The following is a 22,027-nucleotide window of genomic DNA, read 5'->3' on the forward strand; positions in this document are numbered from 1 at the left end:
ACGCACAGAGCCCAGAGCAGAGTGCAGTCTCCTGCCCCTGCACAGACTGGCCAAGCCGTCCACATCCCAATCACAGATGGCATCCTAGCGGTGTATGAGGCTTTTCCCCGCCCAGGCACAGCCAATCCCTTAGCACTTGTACCTCCCTGTGTGGGATCTGGGATCTGAGTGCTTCGTTGCATGGCCCCCTGCACCTTGACCTGGCTACGGCCAACCACCCCTCACCCGTGCTTTCCTGCTAGCCCTTCTGCCCCACCCGACACACCTCTCCTCACACGGCCAAGGTGAACCGACCCTTGGATCCTTGAACACTTGTTCTCCCCTGCTCCAAGCCCTCCAAAGACTTCCCTTGACACTCAAACCCAAAGCACTTACAGCACCACTGTGCAGGATCCGGCTCCCCACCTCCAGCCCCCTCTTCCCGCAGGGGTCCCAACATAGCTGGCTGCTTACAGATCCTGCCCAGGGCCTTCCCTCCATGTTACTCCTTCTGCCCGGATCTATCTAACCAGCATGCTTTTTTTTTTTCTGCCTCTGGTTCTCATCCTTCACCCCTCAGTTTAAACACCCCCTCCTGGCTTCCTGGACTTCACACTGGAGGCCCAGCACACAGTTCAGCCTGCCTTCCTCACTAGATTGCTGCCCCCTTCAAGGGCAGGCCAGTGTCTGTTCCTCACAAACATACCCCCAGGGTCTGGAACAGAGCAAATGCCCAATCGATTTTTGTGTTTTTGTCTTTTTAAGGCCGCACCAATGGCATATGGAGGTTCCCAGGCCAGGGGTCTAATCAGATCTGTAGCCGCTGGCCTACTTCACAGCCACAGCAAGGGCAGATCTGAGCCTAGTCTGTGACCTACAGCTCACAGCAACGCTGAGTGAGGCCAGGGATTGAACCTGCATCCTCATAGATGCTAGGCAGATTCGTTTCCACTGAGCCACGCTGGGAACTCTGCCCAATCGATACTTTTTTTTTTTTTGCCTTTTGTTGTTGTTATTGTTGTTGTTGTTGCTATTTCTTGGGCCGCTCCAGCGGCATATGGAGGTTCCCAGGCTAGGCGTCTAATCGGAGCTGTAGCCACCGACCTACGCCAGAGCCACAGCAACGCGGGATCCCAGCCGCGTCTGCAACCTACACCACAGCTCACGGCAACGCCGGATAGTTAACCCACTGAGCAAGGGCAGGAATCGAACCCGCAACCTCATGGTTCCTAGTCGGATTCGTTAACCACTGCGCCACGACGGGAACTCCCCAATCGATACTTTTGAAAGAACAAGTAATACTTTTTTTTTTTTTTTTGCCTCAGTGGGAACATCTGGAAGTTTCAAGGCCAAGGATCAAATCCAAGCTGCAGCTGCAGCCTACACCATAGCTGTGCCAACTCAAGATCATTAATGATCGAAACTGCGCCTCTACAGCAACCCAAGTGCTGCAGCTGGATTCTTAACCCACTTTGCCAAAGTGGGAACTCCAAGTAATTCATTCTTTAAGAATCAATTGCACTCAAGTTTCCCCTATCGCTGTCCTGAGCACCACTGCTCTGCAGATCCTGCCAACTCCCTGCAATTCTGTTTAATTCAGTAACATTCTTTTGTCCCCCTCGTCTCAACCCTAATAAATGTCACCTTTGCTCACACCCTCATTTTTTTCTCATTTTAAACCAACCCCAGCAATCCCATTCCCCCTCTTACTCCACTGACTGGTTCTCCACATCCAGACTGGAGGGATTGTGTAAAGGTACAGGTAGGATCATGTCATTCCTCGGCTTAAAGCCTTCTATGGCTCCTCACTGCACCTCAAAATGGTTCCCAAGGCCCCTCTTGGTTCCACTCTCTGCTGCCAACCTCCTACTCCTTGCCTGCTGATGCTACAACCACATGCAGTTTCTCATCCCCCCCAACACCCGCTCCACGCTCCCCTCACTCCCCAATTCCAAGTCCCATAGATCCAACAGTGTTCAAATCTAGTTTCACTTAAAAGCTGTACCTGGGAGTTCCCCTCGTGGTGCAGTGATTAACGAATCCGACTAGGAACCATGAGGTTGCGGGTTCGATTCCTGCCCTTGCTCAGTGGGTTAACTATCCGGCGTTGCCGTGAGCTGGGGTGTAGGCTGCAGACTTGGCTCGGATCCTGCGTTGCTGTGGCTCTGGTGTAGGCCGGCGGCTACAGCTCTGATTCGACCCCTAGCCTGGGAACCTCCATATGCCGCGGGAGCGGCCCAAGAAATGGCAAAAAAAAAAAAAAAGAGAAAAAAACAAAAAACAAAAAAAAACTGCTATAAAAAAAAGCTGTACCTGCATCATTGCTTGACTGTGCAGCCACCTGGTGGCTACAAGAAATAAGTCTTTTCAGTATTCTTCCTGCCAGGCTGTTTCTCTTCAATGTTATCCATGACAACGTGGGTGGGATAGAAGTACCACACTGATCAGGAGTTCTCGTTGAGCCTCAGCAGAAATGAACCTGACTAGTATCCATGAGGATGCACGTTTGAGTTCTGGCCTCATTCAGTGGATTAAGGATCTGGTGTTTTTTCGAGCTACAGTGTAGGTCACCGACACGGCTCAGATCTGGCGTTGCTGTGGCTGTGGTGTAGGCCAGCAGCTGCAGCTCCAATTCAACCTCCTGGCCTGGGAACTTCCATATGCTGCAGGTGCAACCCTTAAGGAAAAAAAAAAAAAGTTAACACACTGATCAAATGGCTGGGAGGGATGCCTGATTAGTGGGTATAGTAAAATTAGCAAGGAGTGTGACAAGCTACAACACTGGGCCAAATCTAACCATGGCTAGATTTAATAAGGATAAATGTAAAATCCTACACCCAGTTCCAGAAATAAAACACCTCTGCACATAGAAGCACAGGTGCTCACACAAGGGTTCCTGGTGACCCTGATGCACTGAGTCTGGCCGTATAGCCTTTTGCTGGATTCTTGTAGTACCTTCCTGTCTAGAGCCCTGGCCACTAGTCTCTCCCCATGCCAGCCCTTCCTCCACGGGGCCTGTAATCTCCCTCAGTGCAAAACTGCCCCTGGGGGAGGGGTCAGGTGGATGAGCACACACAGCTGGAACTTAAAGAGACATGGGGCTGCAAACAGTGGTTGTGACTGTGAATGAAAAATGCTGTCTGCCATATCAGTAAACAAAAGATGTTTCCCAAGGGCACAATGTGGAGTTAGGAGGCTGCTCGCCTATGGAGCACATGGAAACAGAACTGGCTCTTCTGATGAGGGAGAGTGGGTGGAAAAGGTTTGAACAGCTTGAAGCACCTGGTGCAGAATGATGTGCCCAGTCCCAGGGTGTGGAAAAAAGCAAGAAAAAAGCAGAAGACTCAAAGATTCTCTGGGTGCATGATGCTATCACATCTCAAGAAAGTTAAGATCTTGAGTGGTGGGGCTCAGGTACAGCACAGCCTAAGGTCTGACCAACTTTGCTGACCAAGATGGTAAATAGCAGTAATTCTCTGTGGTCATTCTTTGAACATCCCACAACTCATGAACAAGTATTTCTGAGTGTTCCTGTGTGCACATGAGGCCTCAGGAAGCCTTGTGTGTTCCTACTTGCTCTTTCGCATTTCTGCCATCACCAAGCACAAGGAGCAGAACCACTTCAGCCAGCTCAGCCTAGATTAAGTGACCCCCCACACACCCCGCCAAACCACACTTGACAGAACGAATAACCGGTTTTATTTAACTTCTTGAGTTTGGGGGGATTTGTTTCGTAGCAGTTGCTAAGTGATACAGTTCGCCCACTTCAGCAAACAAAGACTTCCCTTCACCCATGTTTTCCTTTCCCTTCATTACTTGAAAGCCTTAGGAACATCCTCATCTTTCACTTAGTCTACAAACCACTGAAACCCTGTCCTTGGCTTTCATGACATTTCTTGAGTTTCTCACTTCCCTCCTTTTCTCTCAGAGCCCTCCCATGTGCCCTCTTTGATCTTGTTTTGCTTCTCTCTCTCCAGGGATCTCATCCTCTCCCATGACCTTGAGGACCACCAAGGTCACATCAACTGAAAAAATGCACAACCTGAAAGTTTTATTTGGTGGACATTCTGAGGACTTCAAGCTCGGAAGACAGCCTCTCAGATTTCTCCAAAGGACTGTCCAAAGAGGAAAGGGAGGAGCCAGGATATATAGGAGTTTTTCATGTATTCCTCATCTCCATCAAGTCTTAAAAATAGTCCTTAAGAGAAGAACATACACTCCTTTGACACAATATCTTTGGGGCCTTCCCCCAAGGAAAAGATGCATAATGATATTAAAGGGTGGCTATTTATACTGAATATATTAATAAAAATGTTTAAAATGACTGCAGGAATGGAATTTCATGCTTAAAGTCAAAACATTATAGAGACTCCAAAAATGGAGAAGTGAATGAACATATTAACTCACCTCTGTTTCCTCCCCTAAAATCATAAAATTAAAGAGTTTTTGTTTTGTTTAAAATACAGACTTATAGGACAAAGAGAACAGAAGACCCAATGGGGACATTTTGGAAGCAGTGCCTTTGAACATGAGGTCTCGGGAGGCTGCTTCAGTGCATGAGGCTGTGTTCTGTTCTACATTGTTCTCAAATATCTGTTGCTGAGTAACCCTTTTGACTCTTGTCTGATTGACAACCTTGAAACTCATTCTAGTAGTGTAACTAGGACCATCAAACAATGCCTTCAAAATTCTGAGAGGACGTTATTCCCAATCTAGAATTCTATACCCAACGAAACTATCACTTCAATTAAAGGTAGTATAAAGACATTTGCAGACACTCAAAAGTATCCAAATTACTCCCCAACAGTAGTCTTGTCTGACAGTCATCCTGCTGCCATGTATTCTTTCTCAGGGATCTTCTGAAAGATATGTCCACCAAACTGAGAAAAAGATTGGATTCCAGGAAACAGGGGTTCCAATTCAAGGAGAAAGTGAAGGATGCCCCTCTGCCCCTCCCCCCCCCCGGGGAGCTGTGGAGGGGGAGCCCAGGAAGACAGCAGTGCAGAGGGTCTGGTTACCCAGGCTGGAGGTGGTCAGAGGCTCTGAGAGGGAGCTCCTTGACAAGAGCTTTTTAGGACACCTAAGTGTGCTTGGACATACTGAGAGGTTAAACAACCGCGATGAGTTTGGCTATAGGTTACCAGTAAAACATAGAAAGCCAACACCCCTCCAAAAAAGACAAATTTTAAATTCAGGAAAATAAGTTTTATAAGGAAAGAAGTAATTGCAGTACACAACATGACAAAGCTGTGAATAGCATTTACATGGTCATAATACCAAACAATGACTGGTAATGCAACCAATCTAATAAAAGAATATTGGGAGGATAGAAAGTTGGAAGTATGTAGAGAGGAAAGTGAGGTGAAGGAAAGCTCTTCCATAATGGAAAGTCAAAAGAAAATACCTAAAACTGAAATACTACTAAGGAACAATACAGGCAAGTGATTTTGAGATCTGCAGATAAATACAAAATAATCAGCTAATGAGTTCCCACTGTGGCACAGTGTTAATAATCTGGCTTGTCTCTGTGGCATTGCCAGTTCAACTTCCAGCCCTGTGCAATTGGTTAAGGATCCTTCATGGCCGCAGCTGTGGTGTACACCATAGCTGCAGCTCGGATTTGATCCCTGGCCCAGGAACTTCTATATGCCATGGGAGTGGCCAAAAAAGGAAAAAATAAAACAGCTAAAATAGTTGAGCCTGGTGGCCTCTGGGGAGGGGTGATACAAAGGACAGGGTGGGACTTACTGTTTCAAAGTAAGGTTTATAAAGTTGTTCATTCATTTGAAATGTGTACATATAATTTTAGTAAAAAAATGATTTAATTTACAATAGTGGAAGTCCTTCAATTTATTACTATAATGCACATGTTAAAATCAGCCAACATGTGAACATGCACAGGATAAATGTGCACTTACATTAAAAACAAACTGAGGAGCTCCCTTGTGGTGCAGTGGGTTAAGGATCTGGCATTGTCACTGTAGCAGCTCAGATCACTGCTGTAGCGCAGGTTCAATCCCTGGCCCAGGAACTTCCACATGCCATGGGTGTGGACACACACACACACACACACACACACACACACACAAAAGCAAAAAAAAAAAAAAAAAAAACCCAAAACAAACCTGAAAATGGAAGAAAAACACAAAACAAAAAAAACCTTGACACTGGATGATGATTTAGGCCCTTCTGACATTCTGAACTAGCCTTTAAGAAATCATTCACCTTCTGGACACTCCTGTTTCCAGATTTAAAAAGGAGTAGTCTAAACAGAAGAGATCTAAGTTCCTTTGAAACCTGAATCTATTTAAATGCAGTTCATTGAATACAATAAATACATTTTTTATGGACAAGCTTCTAAATAAAACTATGCCCAAGGTGTTCCATTTTAGATGGGCCTCATTTTTAAGTGGCACTGATTAATGGGGCTTTTAACTTATATGTCAGAAATATTTTATAATTTTAAATGATAGTAAAAAAAATACAAAGACTCCAAGAATATTAACATGAAATGAAGGTTTTAAACTGTGCTTAATCCTAAAAAGCAATAGCTAAATGCCAAGTGGCCACTATTGGCAATACCAGAACTTTAAAAACTTGGTGCTTAAAATGCCACTTGCACTAAAGTGGGTCAAAAGCAGATGGTTGAGGAGTTCCCTTGTGATGCAGCAGGTTAAGAATCCCTCTCGGATTGCTGCTGTGGCTCGGGTTTGATCTATGGCCAGGGAACTTCTGTATGCTGTGGAAACAATTCCCGCTCAAAAAAAAAAAAAAGGCAGATTGTTGTGGCAGATCTTAAAGTGAAGGGTTCATGCAAAACGAGGAAGATTTTGATTTATGAGTGATAGTATATTTTCAAACTCAATAAGTAACCGAGGAAGAGAAATCCATAGAAAAGCCAAATAAAAGGCTTTGGCAGTGATACAACGAAACAACACATACATGTAAACCTGGATGCACTCTGACAGCTGTGAGGCGAGCCAGGCTCAGCCCACCTCCAGTCACCAAATTCTACTGTCGCTTGGCAGTAAACAAATGCAGAGCTGTGCTTTTCAAATTATGACTTTACTATTATCCTCTCAATCTTTGAAATTAAGGATGATGTATTTTTGAGTGCAAATTCTGATTTCTCAGGCCAAAGATGAAGCCTCTTGATGGGAAAGCACCAGCTCTCAGTCCATACTGCTATCCCAGGGGGCTCTCAGTACAGCTCAGCAATCTCTGCGCGAGTCCCCAGTCACTTCCCTTTCCTACTCCCCCGTGTGACCATCTATCTCCCTTGCCTCCTCTCAGAAGTTCCTCTCATCCCCACTGAAGCCCCTTCAGGACCTCCATGTCCGCGAGGCCCTTTCTCCATGGCTCACCAGAGTGCATGCTTGTTCTCTTTTGTGCCACCACTGTTCCTACAGTTACATCCACAGGGTGCTTCGCAATCTCGAAGGTCATCAGAATCAAGGGAGGGAACGCTGGGCTGCACCCCCGGAGCTGCTGATTCAATAGGTCTGGGTGGGCCTTAGAACTTGGCATTTCCATCAAGTTTCCAGGTTACGCTAATGCTGCCAGTCCAGGGACAACACTCTGAGATTCATTCCCTTGCTTGTATCTTCCACCAGACTGTGAGTTTCTTGAGGTCAGAGGGCATTTCTTGCACATCTCCTCTCCAGGGTCTAGCCAGCGTCCAGCAGTCATTCAACCAATCAACAAATATGTACTGAATGCCTGTTATGCCAGACACTGTTGCAGGCACGAGAGATTCAGCCATTCACGTATATACACATACACGTATTTCCCTGCACTCATAGAGTTTTCCTTCTGGTACTACACAGCAACTTCTCAATAAATGTTGAAATCTGACCAGATACACAGAAGAAAATATGGCATTATCATGACCATTTTAATAGTGCCGTAGAAATACCAATTTTCCATTTCCTAATCATAGCTCTTCCCAGTTGTATATTTTTCCCTTCTGATACTCTCTCTTCAATGTCCAACACATAAATCCACAAAACGGGCAATATACTAGATATTGGGGCTTTATAAGACATTTGCTGATTGATTTACAAAATATTTGATGTCGTCGACATATCAGTTAAACACATCTAAGATGAACTTGAGCACAATGTGAGCAAATCGCAGTATTTTCATACTGATAAATGTTAAAGAATAGCGTACCTACTGGTTTTCAAATTAGCCTGTCATCTCTAAAGGCCTCTTTCCTCCCCTCCCTCTCTATTCCATGCTCTCCATCCCAACTGCCGTGTGGACTGACCTCCTGGGGAATTAGGCTGCTGTCCCAGCAGGGCATTGGTCAACACATTCATTGTCCTGGGTACAATTCTGAGAAACTGGTAGGAGGCCTCTGAAGGCCGAGTGATGGCATGGAAAGAAAGGGGGCAATGGCAGAGGCGAGCCTGGGCAGCTGCATGAGCCTGGACAGCTGCACGAAACAAGGGCAGTCATTCCTCAGGACCGCACTCTAGGCCCGTGGGCCACAGGCCACACAACTCCCTCCCCAACTCCAGGAAAGTATGAAATATGCAGCTTCATCTTTGGACTAATTTTCTGAAAGTTTCGCAGCAAACAAAAACGAGAGGATTCACGAAGAGAAATTTGGGATATAAGTGAACTGACCATAATGTTTACTTTCAAGACTTTTGGTATTCTAAAAGTTTGCAGATGCTTTTAAAAGGCCTTCCATTCAAAGCTATGAGACACGCTATGTTAACGATATGGAGGGAATAATGGGCAGAATTTCTGAGTGGAACTTGAAAAAGACTTGTTCCAATATTCAAGACCAAAATATTTCTTCTCCGTTAACCTCACAACCAAATTCCAGGTTCACTGTTAGTGACTGCAAGAGCTGGTGATGGCAAATAGTATCTCAGAATAATAATCTCTTCTTATTGCTACCCCAAATCAGTGATATAACACCCTGGGCCAGCAAATGACTGTGATTTCTATACACAGAAAGATTGAGAGAAAAACTAATAATCTTGTTAGGAGTACACTTTTTATAATGGTGATCAGACCCACCGACTTCATTTTTATGGCTCAATTCTAATTAAATAAATTCTGATTATTAGAAAATTTGGGTATAAATGTGAAATCTGGTGAGCTACACACTGACTTTAAAACGGTCACGTTTATTTCTCTGGAGGAGCTTACTAGGCATCACCTTCATAATCCAAAGGAATTAATATTTCTGAAAATGTATGTAATTCTCTGCCAAGATGTGACCTTGAGTAAACCAGCCCCATTCTGGCTGGCTAACAGAAAGCTAAGACAAGGAGAGATCAATCCCTGTTGCCAAATAAACTGGTCTCATTAAATTGCTGACACCCCATTACATGTAATAAAAGAACACACCACTACATTCGGAAAACACACAAATAAATCTAAAATAAAAACATTCTCATTAATATCATTCATATGCTAGTAATAAATTAGCTTCCTTAAAAATTTTTTTTCAGTTATTCACAAAATCCATTCTTATTTTCTGAGTTAACAGGGCTGGATTTTAAAAGTGCAATAAAAACTCTCGAGGCCTTCACTCCAGCTTAGACAGGACTTCTGAGTGGTTTGCAAGACGGAGCTTCTTGTTTTGGTGCTGTTCTTCATCCAAGGGTATGAGTCCCAACACACCATCTGGCGTTCAAGAATAATTTAATGTCAGGAAAACGTCACTTCAAATAAATGAGCACTTGTTAAAGTCATAGAGGTCGTAAGAATAAAATAATGCTTAAGTTAAAAAGGTATTCGTTTTATCTTAAAATTCTCAACTGTTGAAAAGATTCTAGTTAATTCACTCAGGAATATAATATCTGACCTTTTAAAAACTGGATTCAGAGTTCCTGTAATGGTGCAGCAGAAATGAATCCGACTAGTAACCACGAGGATTTGGGTTCAATCCCTGGCCTCGTTCAGTGGGACAGGGATCCAGTGTTGCTGTGGATGTGGTGTAGGCTGGCAGCTGTAGCTCCAATTTGACCCCTAGCCTGGGAACTTCCCTATGCTGCAGGTGCAGGCCTAAAAAGCAAAAAAAACCCAAACAAACAAAACTGGATTCATTCCGTGTCTAGCCAACAAATGATAAATTGGGGGGGGGGGTATTATTACCATTATTATTTAGACTGGAGGAAAACAGACTTATCCCCTTGGTCAGGTGGGAGAAGGGCCTGGCTTAAACCTCTTCCCATTGTTTAAGTTCCATGGCTTTACAAGTGCATAAATTCTGCGTGTTTAAGGTGCACGAATTGATGGGTTTCAACATAAGTACAGATCTGAGGAACCATCACCACAGTCAATATGATGAATATATCCATCACCCCCAAAAGTTTCCTCTTGCCCCATCCCCACTTCCGTCCTTCCAGGGATCTGCCTGCCTTCCAAGCCTGCGTGCTCTGTTCTGCACGGTGTTCCTAGTCTTAAGGACACCTGGATCAGGGTGCGGGCTTGCTTCTGGAGGTAGATCTGGAAAGCCTTTCTCTCTCTCTTGTTATATAATAATGGAAACATTAAAAAAAAATAAGAGTATGTGTCACAGAGATGGGAATTCTAAAGCCAGGTCATAAATTAACACTCAAAAACCTACTACTCAATCCCCAAACTAGAATATTACCACCTCCCATGTGCTCCCCAGTTTTATCCTGTCCCTCTTTCACCCTCATTCAGAGGTAACCACTATCCTGAATCCTATGTTTATCACCCCATTACCTCTTTTTTTCCTTTGGCCACACCCACAGCATATGAAAGTTTCCAGGCCAGGGATTGAACCCACACCGCACCAGTGACCCGAGCCACTGCAGTGACAATGCTGGATCCTTAACCTACTGCACCACAAGAGAATGCCTCATCCCATTACTTCTTAAAAATAATTTTGCCACGTGTACTAAACAATATACTATTTGGAGTTCCCATCGTGGTGCAGTAGTTAACGAATCTGACTAGGAACCATGAGGTTGCACGTTCGGTCCCTGCCCTTGCTCAGTGGGTTAACGATCCGGCGTTGCCGTGAGCTGTGGTGTAGGTTGCAGACGCGGCTCGGATCCCGCGTTGCTGTGGCTCTGGCGTAGGCCGGTGGCTACAGCTCGGATTCGACCCCTAGCCTGGGAACCTCCATATGCTGCGGGAGCGGCCCAAGAAATAGCAAAAAGACCAAAAAAAAAAAAATATATATATATACTATTTGTTTTCTTGTCGAACTTTATATTGACATTGCATCATAATATATTTAGTCTTTCGAAACTTGATTTTTCATTCAACACCATATTTCTAAGCTCCACCCATGCTTAACAATGTAGATGTAGTTCATTATACTTTCACTGCTATATAATATTCTGTGGTGGGAATACCCTGGAATGTTTTTATTCAATCTCCAGAGATAATTTTTTGTGTTATTTCTGATTTTTGCTTTTAAGAACAATGTTGCAAGGAATTATCTGTCTCTGTGTCCTCTATATCATGCAAGAGGTTTTTTAGGGCGTATGCTTAGAAGTCAAATGGCTGGGTCATGGAGTATAGGCATGTTCAGCTTTACAAGGATAACATTAAATTGTTTCCAAAGTAGTTATACACATTTTCAATCCAACCAGCAATATATAAAAATTCCTAACCACCCACATCCTCACTAGCACTTGGTCTTGGCAAACTTTAATTCTGCAACTCTAATGGGTGCAGCAATGTGGTTGTAAAACAGTGCTGCATGTGATTTTAATTTTCATTTCCATGACTGCTATTGGGTTTGAGCCAAAAAAACCAAAAACCCCCAAATGAGACTTAAAAGCTTTAAAAAGAAAGAAAGAAGAGGCAGCTCTCTCTCTCTAATATATATATATATTATTTTACTGTTATACATAGCATGTGGAAGTTCCAGGGCCCAGGATTGATCCCGTGCCACAGCAGTGACAACACTGGATCGTTAACCTACTGAGCCACCAGGGAACTCCGGGAATAGCTATATTCATTTCAGTGATAATTAATATCAAGAACAAAGAAGGCATTACATAATGATAAATGGGTCAATTTTCCAAGAAGACATGATAATTCTTAATGTGTATCTACCTAACAACAGCATCAAACCATGTAAGGAAAAAACCTGAATCGCAAAGAAACAGACGAAACTACTATCACAGCTGAAGACTTCAATACCACTCTATCAAAAATGGATAGGTCCACAGAGAGAAAATCAGTAACAGCATAGCTGGACTCAACAGCACCATCAATCGACTGCTATATAACTGACATCGATAGATTACATCCAACAACAGCAGAATATATATTCTTCTCAACCCCACATAGAACATTCACCAAGAGAGGCCACATTTTGGGCCATAAAACACACCTTAATAAATTTAAAAGAATATAAATCATACAGTGTCTACTCTTAGATTACAATGGAATTAAACTAGAAATCAGTAACAGAAAGATAAGTGGAAAATCCCAAAATATGTAGAGGTTAAACAACACACTTCTAAATAACACATGGGTCAAGGAAGAAATCTCAAGTTATATTTTAAGGGGAATTTACAGTATTGAATGCACATATTAGAAAAGAAGAAAGATCTAAAATCAATAATCTAAGTTTCTACCCTAGGAAGATAGAAAAGAAGAATAAATTAAATCCAAAATAAGGAGAATAAAAAAATGATAAGAATTAGAACAGAAATTAATGAAACTCAAAACAGAAAAATAGAGAAAATCAATGAAACCAAAAGCAGGTTCTTTGTAAAGATCAATAAAATTGATAAACCTCTAGCTAGGCCAACTTGAGAGAGAGCACACACAGATTACTAACATCAGAAACAAAAGAGGGCTATCAATACAGAACCCATAGACATTAAGAGGATGATGAAGGAATACTGTGAATAACTCTATACCTAAAAGTTTGATAACCTAGATGAAATGAACCAATTCCTTGAAAGACACAATTTGCTAAAACTCACATAAAAAGAAATAGACAATAAGAATAGGTCAACATCTATTAAAGAAATTGAATCAATAATTAATAACCTTCCCCCCACCAAAAAAGACACCAGGCCCAAGTGGTTTAATAGGTGAAGCCTATCAAACATTTAAGGAAGAAATGACGCCATTTCTCTACAGTCTCTTTCAGAAAGAAGATAGAAACAGAGGAAATACTTCCTAACTCATTCTCTATGAAGGCAGCATTACCCTAATACCAAAACCAAAGACATTACAAGAAAACTACAGACCAATATTTCTCATGAACATAATTGCAAAAATCTTCAACAAAATATTAGCAAATTGAATCCAACAATGTATAAAAAGAATTATACAACATGAGCAAGTTGGATTTATCCCAGCTATGCAAGGCTGGTTCAAAATTCAAAAATCAATGTAATCCATTACATCAACAGGTTAAAAAAGAAAAATCACATAATCACATCAATAGATGCAAAAAAAAAATCTGACAAAATCCAAACCCCCTTCATGATAAAAATTCTCAGCAAACTGGGAAGAGAGGGAAACTTTCTCAGCTTGATAAAGAATATCTACCAAAAGACCTACAGATAGGAGTTCCTGTTGTGGCGCAGTGGATTAAGGATCCAGCGTTGTTACTGCAGCAGCTTGGGTCACTGCTAAGGCATGGGTTCAATCCCTGGCCTGGCACAGTGGGTTAATAATCTGGTGTTGCTGCAGCTGCAGCGCTGGTCACAGCTGCAGCTCAGATTCAATACCTGGCCCAGGAATTTCCATATGTTGTGGGTACGTGCCCCCTCACCCCAGAAAAACCCTACAGCTAACATCATACTTAATGATGAGGCATTCAAAGCTTTCCCACTAATAACAGGTACAAGGATGTTCCTTCTTATCACATCTTCTCAACATAATACTGGCAGTTCTAGCTAATGCAATAAGACAAGAAAAGGAAATAAAAGGTATTCAAATATGGAAGGAGGAAATAAAACTGTCTTTGTTCTCAGGTGATATGATCATCTATGTAGAAAATGAAAAGAATCAACCAAAAAAACCTTCTAGAACTAATAAATGATCATATCAAGGTTGCAGGATTCAAGGTTAATTTTACAAAAGTCAATATCTTTCCTATATACCAGCTATGACCAAGTGGAATTTGAAGTTACAAACATAGTATCATTAACATTAGCATTCAAAAGGATGAAATACTTTAGGTATAAAGGCTAACGAAATATGTGTAAGATCTATAAGAGGAAAACTCCAAAACTCCGATGAATAAAATTAAAGAAAAAATAAATAAACGGAGAGATATTTCATGTTGTGGAAAGGAACTCTCAATAATGTCAAGATTTCAATTTTCCCAACATTGAATCTATAGATTCAATGCATTCCCAATCCAATCCCAGCAAAGTTTTTGTGGGCACTGACAGATTGATTCTGAAGTTTATATGGAGAAGCAAAAGGGCCAGAATAGCCAACATAATATTGAAGGAAAAGAAAAAAGTTGAAGAATGGACATTACCCAACTTCAAGACTTACTGGGGCTGGAAGTAGGGGAAAATGGGGATAACTACAAATGGGCAGGATTCTTTTTAGATGATGGAAATGTTCTGAAATTAGGCTATGGTGATGGCTGCATGACTTGGTGAATCAACAAAAACCCACTGAACTCTATACATTAAAAGGACAAATTTATGACATGAATTATACTTCAATAAATCTCCTATAAAATTGAAGAGAAATGGATATTATTTATTGATATAAAACACTTCCTTAAAATAGATACAGAACATAAATTTGTAGTCCAATGAACAGTCACAAAGCAAACACACACTTAACCAGCACCTAGGTCAAGAAATAAAACATAGCCAGCAAAACAAAAACCTTTTTTTGCCCCCTCCCCATCATGTCTCCTCCTCCCAAGCTCAGTATTTCCATCCATGAGATGTCTTCCTCTTCCTTAGTGATCTAGGAACAATAAATCCTGGCCACTAGCCCTATATTGGTTATAAGTGGCAAATATATCCTCCTCCATGGCTTCCTTTGTATTCTTTTAATGGTATCTTTTGACAAACTGATGCTCTTAATTTTAACATATTCAATTTTTTATGGTTAGCGTTTTTTTGCGTTCTTTCCCTCACCACAGGGAATTATTAACTTATCCTTTCAAACACTATTAAATCAGATCCACATTTTTTTCTTTCCTTTTTTGCAGAACCTGGGGCATATGGAAGTTCCCAGGCCAGCGATGGAATCTGAGCTACAGCTGCAGCAATACTGGATCTTTAATCCACTGCAGTGGGCGGGGGAATGAACCTGTGCCTCAGCAGCAACCCAAGCCACTACGGAGAAAACACCACATATTTAACCTGCTGTGCCACAGCAGGAACTCCTCTTTTTTTTTTTCTGATAAATTTTTAAAAAGGAAGGAGGAAGGAGTAGATATGCATTTTTTTCCAGATTGCAAAAAAAAAAAAAAAAAATTTACTACTTGAGTAAAATAAAGCTAACTCAGAATACAGAAAATCAAGATATTCACATAGAAATTATTTTCATAAAGACTTTTATATTTCCTGATTTTTCAACGAAATCAAGTCATTGTTATTACCAATAAAATTTTGGAGCTCCCATTGTGGCTCAACAGTAACAAACCCAACTAGCATCCATGAGGACATGGGTTCAATCCCTAGCCTTGCTCAGTGGGTTAAGGATCTGGGGTCGCTGTGAGCTATTGTGTTGGTCACAGACACAGCCTGGATCTGGCATTGCTATGGCTGTAGCCGTGGCTGTGGCCGGCAGCTACACCTCCGATTCAACCCCTAGCTCCATATGCCGCAGCTATGAGCCTACAAAGACAAAAAAAGAAAGAAAATTTTACCTATACTAAACTTCCATTTACTTTGAATCCAAACAGAAAGATAGCAAAGCTAAAATTTAAAAATAACATTGTACGGCAATAATTAATGTTCAAAATTATGTGCCTGAGGATCTGCAAAATCTCCCAAAGATGACATTATATTGAAAACATCTGGTGAGTTCCCATTGTGGTGCAGCAGAAACGAATCCAACTAGGAACCATGAGGTTTCAGGTTAGATCCCTGGCCTCGCTCAGTGGGTTAAGGATCTGGCGTTGCCATGAGCTGTGGTGTAGGTTGCAGATGCAGCTCGGATCCTGAGTTTCTGTGGTTGTAGTGTAGGCCAGCGGACCCCTAGCCTTGGAACCTCCATAGGCCACGGGAGCAGTCATAAAATAGCAAAAAAAGAAAAAAAAATCTGTGTCAATATGCACATAATAAAGCTTTGAAGACTATTTCTGGTAACTGTGCTCACTCTTAGTTAATTATGTTATTCAAATAACCAGAATATTTCCATTTTCTGACCAATTTGAGTAAAAGTGACTTTACTCTAAAAAGAATCTATTTATCTTCATAATTTGGCCCTAGAGCCATCTGTGCTAATTATACGTATTTTTCTTTCCTAAGTGTCCAAGAGGCTTTTATTTTGGTACAGAAGAACACTCTTGTCTACTGTCTCATATAAATTTAATTTATAAATTCAATTTGTGCGTGATTATTTGCATTATGCTACAGAGTCCAAAGGACTAGTTGTTAATCAGAACTTTCCATTACACCTAGCATACAGCAGATACACAATGTGAATAAACTGAATGGCAAAAAATCTAACCTACAAAAAGGATCTACTCCATCTGCAACCACAGAAATTTCTAACACCTGATCATTGTAACTCACTGTGTATCTTTTCTTCTTAGCAATAAAGTTAATCTCAATAAAGGACTCTTAAATACTTACTCTCTCTGCTTTCAGGCTCATTTTTTTCAGGAACAGAAGATCCTGACGGATTCCGTTGCCACTATAAAAGGACACGAACATTTATATTTATTTGTATGTTTATGTAAACATACATACATTTAAACATTTACTCATATGTTTAAGAAGGATTTAATAAATAGCATTTCAGCACTGCACTTTCAGATGTCAAAACAGCTTAACACAATGTAAGAAAAAAGAGCATACCGACCAAGCCCTTAATAATGATCCTGAATGACCTTGAATGATATAACTTCTGGGAGTCAATATTCTCAGAGAAGGAAAGAGTGTAAAAATCCTCTTTTACCTTTGTTTTACAGGTAAGGAAGGAGAAGACCAGAGAAGTGTGGTGACTTGCCCAAGGTTACACACTGACTAAAGAGAGCAATAGCATTAGAACCTGGGTCTGACCATGCCCAATACTATAGAATCTCCACCACTTCAAATTCTGTCTCCAGGTCCTAAAGTATCTTAAAATAGTTAGAGAGGGCCTAGATAGAAAGAATGAAAAGATGACAAAGATTATCTTGCCTTTTAATATAGTTATATCATATAATATGTACTATTATTTATATCATAGAATTGCATTCATCATACCATATCACATCTCCTCTGATTAGAGTTTTCCATCTCAACCATTTGGAAAGAAATATGGAAGCCTGCAGATTCTCAGACATTCAAGGGAAGACCGGAGCAGCAGATAAGAAAAACTGGGTATAATCAGTGTCTCAAAGCACACCCCTTCCTTTCTTATTTACCTAGAAATATTCATCATCAGAATCACTAATGACCTAACCGAAAAAACCCCACCAGGGCACTATCTCCAGAAAGACACAAGGAAGTGTACAGTCTCTGGGAACTTTGTCCAGAAGCATCAATTAGTTTATCAGAGAAACTAATCAATATCATGGGCCTTAAGAGGCGACGAGATATGCAGGACATTTTATCACCTACAAAAAAGTCACTGGAAAGGGAAGACATCTAGAACAGGTCAGTCACCTATAGAAATGGGATGGTTAGGATTAACACCAGGAAAAAGGGTACTTACAAGCAGTGGGAAGATATATATGAAAAAACATTTTAAAAGGCATATCCTAAACATGTCAAAACACTAAAATCTATTAATTTGAGCCAAGTAAAAACTAATAATCTTGAATTTACACTTAAGGATAACCATAAAAAGATCATTTCTAACTGTGAAAACTTAGAAGCAATCTAGGTGTCCAACAAAAGGGGAATGGTTAAATAAGTTATATCTACAGGTTGCAATATTGTATAATTTTTTTCAGAATTATTCATTTTTATAGCATTTTTTATTACTCAATTACATTTATAATTGTACAATGATCATCACAACCAAATTTTATAGCATTTCCATCCCAAACCCCCAGTGGTTTTATACATTTATTTTATTTTACTTTATTTTATTTGTCTTTTTAGGGCTGTACCCATGATATATGGAAGGTCCCAGGCCAGGGGTCAAATTGGAGCTGTAGCTGCTGGCCTATGCCACAGCCACAGCAATGCAGGATCCTTAGCCCACAGAGTGAGGCCAGGGATTGAACCTGCGTCCTCATAAATACTAGTTGGGTTTGTTACTGCTGAGCCACAGTGGGAACTCCATAAGTTTATTTTTATTTTTTGGCTGTACCCATGGCACATGGAAGTTCCCAGGCCAGGGACTAAACCCATTGCAGCCTGCACCACAGTTACAGCAACACTGGATCCTTAACTTGCTACACCACAAGGGAACTTCCAATAATCGTGTAATTATTAAAAATTATTCCTGAACAATTTTCAATGACCCAAAAAGCACACCAACATGTTAATGGTGGTGTCTGTGAGTTGTAGAATAATATCTGTTCTTTCTTATCTTCCTCTATACATCTGTTCTTTGACATCCTCTAAAATGAGCATATATTTTTGATATTGTTTTTTAAAAATACTGTAAAGAAAAACCCATTGGTATCAAATAGAAAAAAAACAGTCTCTCAATAAATGGACAAAGGCTTACACTGGTAAAATACATTCTTGGAAAAACTTGCCCAGCTCTAGCCTAGTTTGCATCCACCCCACAGAACAGAACCTTAAGAGGTTAAGCTTGAGAGATAAGCCTCAAGGTATATGGTAACACCTCAAAGAGAAAAAAAATTTTTCAAACAGAATTAATTTCAGTTGGTTTAATGTTAAAAAAGTCAAAGTATTAACATTCATATTACTTTTGACAGTCTAAGAGCAAATATAATCACTATTAAAACAGAAATTTAGAAAAATGCTAGTTCTTATTAGTTACTGGTATTTTATAAAACTAGGCATTTAGCTAACCAAGTAGTTTAAATCATTTACATGATACTGCAAGCCAGGTCAGATGAGGGCGGAGAGTTAATCTTTACTGGAAGCAGTGCAGATAGAAACCCTGGGTACCTGAGTAAGAGCATCCTGGGTGGGTCCTGGCCCAGGAGGTGTTCCTGAACCCCATCTCTGCCCAAGGGGCCTTTGCTCCCTCTGTCTTTCTATCTTCTCCTCCCGCTTCTCTTGCCCTATCTTACACTCTTCTGATCTCTTCATTCTCTTCACAATGGAAAGGCCACTAAAATCCACCAGTAGGTGAGGTTTCTCAGAATTCACTTAACCTAGCACAGTCCCAAAGAGCTAGGTCACTTACTCTCTATGAAGAGATTTAGAGAAACCTATTTCTTCTCACGCTTCAGGAGGAATGAGGCAACAGAAAAAAAAAAAGAGAACTAGTGATTTCCCTTTTGACAGATACAAGCTTTTGTTTCTTTCTGTGTTTTAAAAATTCTTTTTGGGGAGTTCCCATCGTGGTTCAGTGGTTAACGAATCTGACTAGGAACCATGAGGTTGCAGGTTTGATCCCTGGTCTCACTCAGTGGGTTAAGGATCTGGCATTGCTGTGGCTCTGGTGTAGGCCGGCAGCTACAGCTCTGATTGGACCCCTAGCCTGGGAATCTCCATATACCATGGGTGCAGCCCTAGAAAAGACAAAAAGACAAAAAAAAAATTTGTTTTTGGTCTTTTTAGGGCTGCATCCATGGCATAGAACAATTCTCAGGCTAGGGATCATGAGTCTGCAAGCTACACCGCAGCTCACAGCAACACCAGATCCTTAACCCACTGAGTGAGGCGAGGGATTGAACCTGAGTACTCATGGATACTAGTCAGGTTCATTACCGCTGAGCCATGATGGGAACTCCTGTTTCATTTTACAAAAGAGGCATCTGTCCTGCCTGTCGCTTCTTTCAGTGGTTCCCTTTTCTTACTTTCTTCTTCTTCTTTTTTTTTTTGTATTTTTAGGGCTGCACCCATGACATACAGAGACTCCAATGCTAGGGATTGAATTGGAGCTGCAGCTGCTGGCCTATGCCACAGCCACAGCAACACAGGATCCTTAACCCACTGAGTGACGCCAAGGATCAAACCTTTGTCCTCACGGATACTAGTCAGATTCGTTTCCACTGAGCCACAATAGGAACTCCCCCCTTTTCTTTCTTTTTAAAATCATGATAAACTTTAAGTAACACAACTGGAAATAAGAAGTAAAAATACATAACAAAAAAGAAAAGGATAAAAATGTATGATCCTTCATATACACACAGAAACTAGGAAAATAGACACTATATTATTTTTTAAAAATTTAAATACATATATATATAGTTTAGTAAATATTCTTTGGGTGCTTTATATGTTGCAGGCAAGTTAGGCTCAAACAGGAATGTAAAGTTGAAATTTATAAATAGTTCTATTACATGCTTTTTGTACCCACTTCAAACTATAAGTACTACATTAATCGCCAGAATTATTATAAACAAGCAATTGGGCATTCCTGCTGTGGTGTAGTGGGCTAAGAATCTGACTGTGGCGGCTTGGGTTGCTGAGGAGGTGTGGATTCAATCCCCGGCCCGACACAGTGGGTTAAAGGATCTAGTGTTGCCACAGCTGCAGTACAGGTCAGAGCTGTGGCTCAGGATCAACCGCTGGCCCAAGAATTTCTATATGCCGTGGGTGGAGCCAATTTAAAAAAAGGTCACATGGTTTTGGACAGGACCCTTTTACTACAGAGAACTTTATTGGGACAAGTGGTAAACCCTGACTGAACTCTACGGATTAAATGGTAATAACATATCAATGATAATTTCCTGAGTTTTGTGGTTGTACAGTGGTTATGGAGGATAATATCCTGTTTGAGGAAATATTCAATAATGTATTCAAGGGAGCTCCCACTGTGGCTTAGTGGGTTAAGAACCCGACTAGTATTCATGAGGATGCAGGTTTGATCCCTGGCCTTGCTCAGTGGGTTAAGGATCCAGTGTTGCTGCAAGCTGTGGTGTAGGTTAGGTATGCGTCTCAGATCTGGCATTGCTGTGGCTGTGGTATAGGCCAGCAGCTATAGCTTTGATTCGACCGCTGGGCTGGGAACTTTCATATGCCTCAGGTTCGCTCCCCCACCCCCAGAAGTATTTGAGAGTGGTTTGGCATTATGGCAACAACTTAACTCTCAAATATTGCTGGAAAAAAATTTCTTTGTAGTGCTTTCATAACTTTTCTGTATACCTAAGAATGTTTCCAAAAAGAAAAGTTGTTTTTAGAAACCTAAGTAGTAAAAAAGCATAATGAGGAGTTCCTGTTGTGGCTCAGCGGTAACGAAGGATCCATGAGGATGCAGGTTCAATCCGTGGCCTTGCTCAGTGAGTTAAGGATCTGGCGTTGCCATGAGCTGTGGTTTAGGTCGCAGATGTGGCTTGGATCTGGCATTGCTGTGGCTGTGGCATAGGCAAGGCAGCTATAGCTCCAATTCTACCCCTACCCTAGGAACTTCCATATGCCATAGACGCAGCCCTAAAAAAGGCATAATGAAATAAAGTTCTGAGTTTTCCATGAACTACTATGGTACTTTTTTTGAAATATCAAATATTAAATTTCTTCTAATTTTTTCCTGATTTTTCCCATGAAAAATGCATGTGTGTGTATGTGTCTCCTCTTCTTTTGGGTAATCTTAAACTAATTCCATCTCTATCTACCACTTCGAATCAGAAAGAAAGGTGAGGAAAGAAGTGGGTCAAAGATTTTCTTTTGTTAGCCACCAGATGGCACTAAAGGACCAACTAATTCAAGATCTTTAAGCTCAACATACAACTGTAAAGATACATATTCATAAGGTAAACTCTAAGCTGAATGTTTATAATTAGGCAAGTGCTTGCATATAAAAATAAACTCAATGATAATATTTTTTTAAAACCCTTTAAAAGGGTAAGAATCACTAAAAT

The 22,027-nt window shown here is 41.1% G+C and overlaps 1 protein-coding gene across 2 annotated transcripts in view; it reads right to left on the reverse strand.

The window, feature by feature from the left end:
* Window positions 1-7,996: 7,996 nt before the first annotated feature.
* The window catches only part of CDADC1 (cytidine and dCMP deaminase domain containing 1), a 47,352-nt gene continuing 33,321 nt past the window's right edge, over window positions 7,997-22,027 (reverse strand). The window contains exons 9-10 of one of the 2 annotated variants that reach the window (XM_047755968.1): window positions 16,725-16,785; window positions 7,997-9,624 (exon numbers count right to left, since the gene is read on the reverse strand). In XM_047755968.1, the coding sequence (XP_047611924.1) occupies window positions 9,527-9,624; window positions 16,725-16,785 (159 nt within the window). In that variant the 3' untranslated portion in view covers window positions 7,997-9,526. Of the gene's footprint in view, window positions 9,625-15,731; window positions 15,762-16,724; window positions 16,786-22,027 lie in introns of those variants that run through there. The other variant, XM_047755969.1, reaches the window with a different exon arrangement.

This window comes from Phacochoerus africanus, chromosome 13, assembly GCF_016906955.1.
Source record: "Phacochoerus africanus isolate WHEZ1 chromosome 13, ROS_Pafr_v1, whole genome shotgun sequence".
NCBI lineage: Eukaryota > Metazoa > Chordata > Mammalia > Artiodactyla > Suidae > Phacochoerus > Phacochoerus africanus.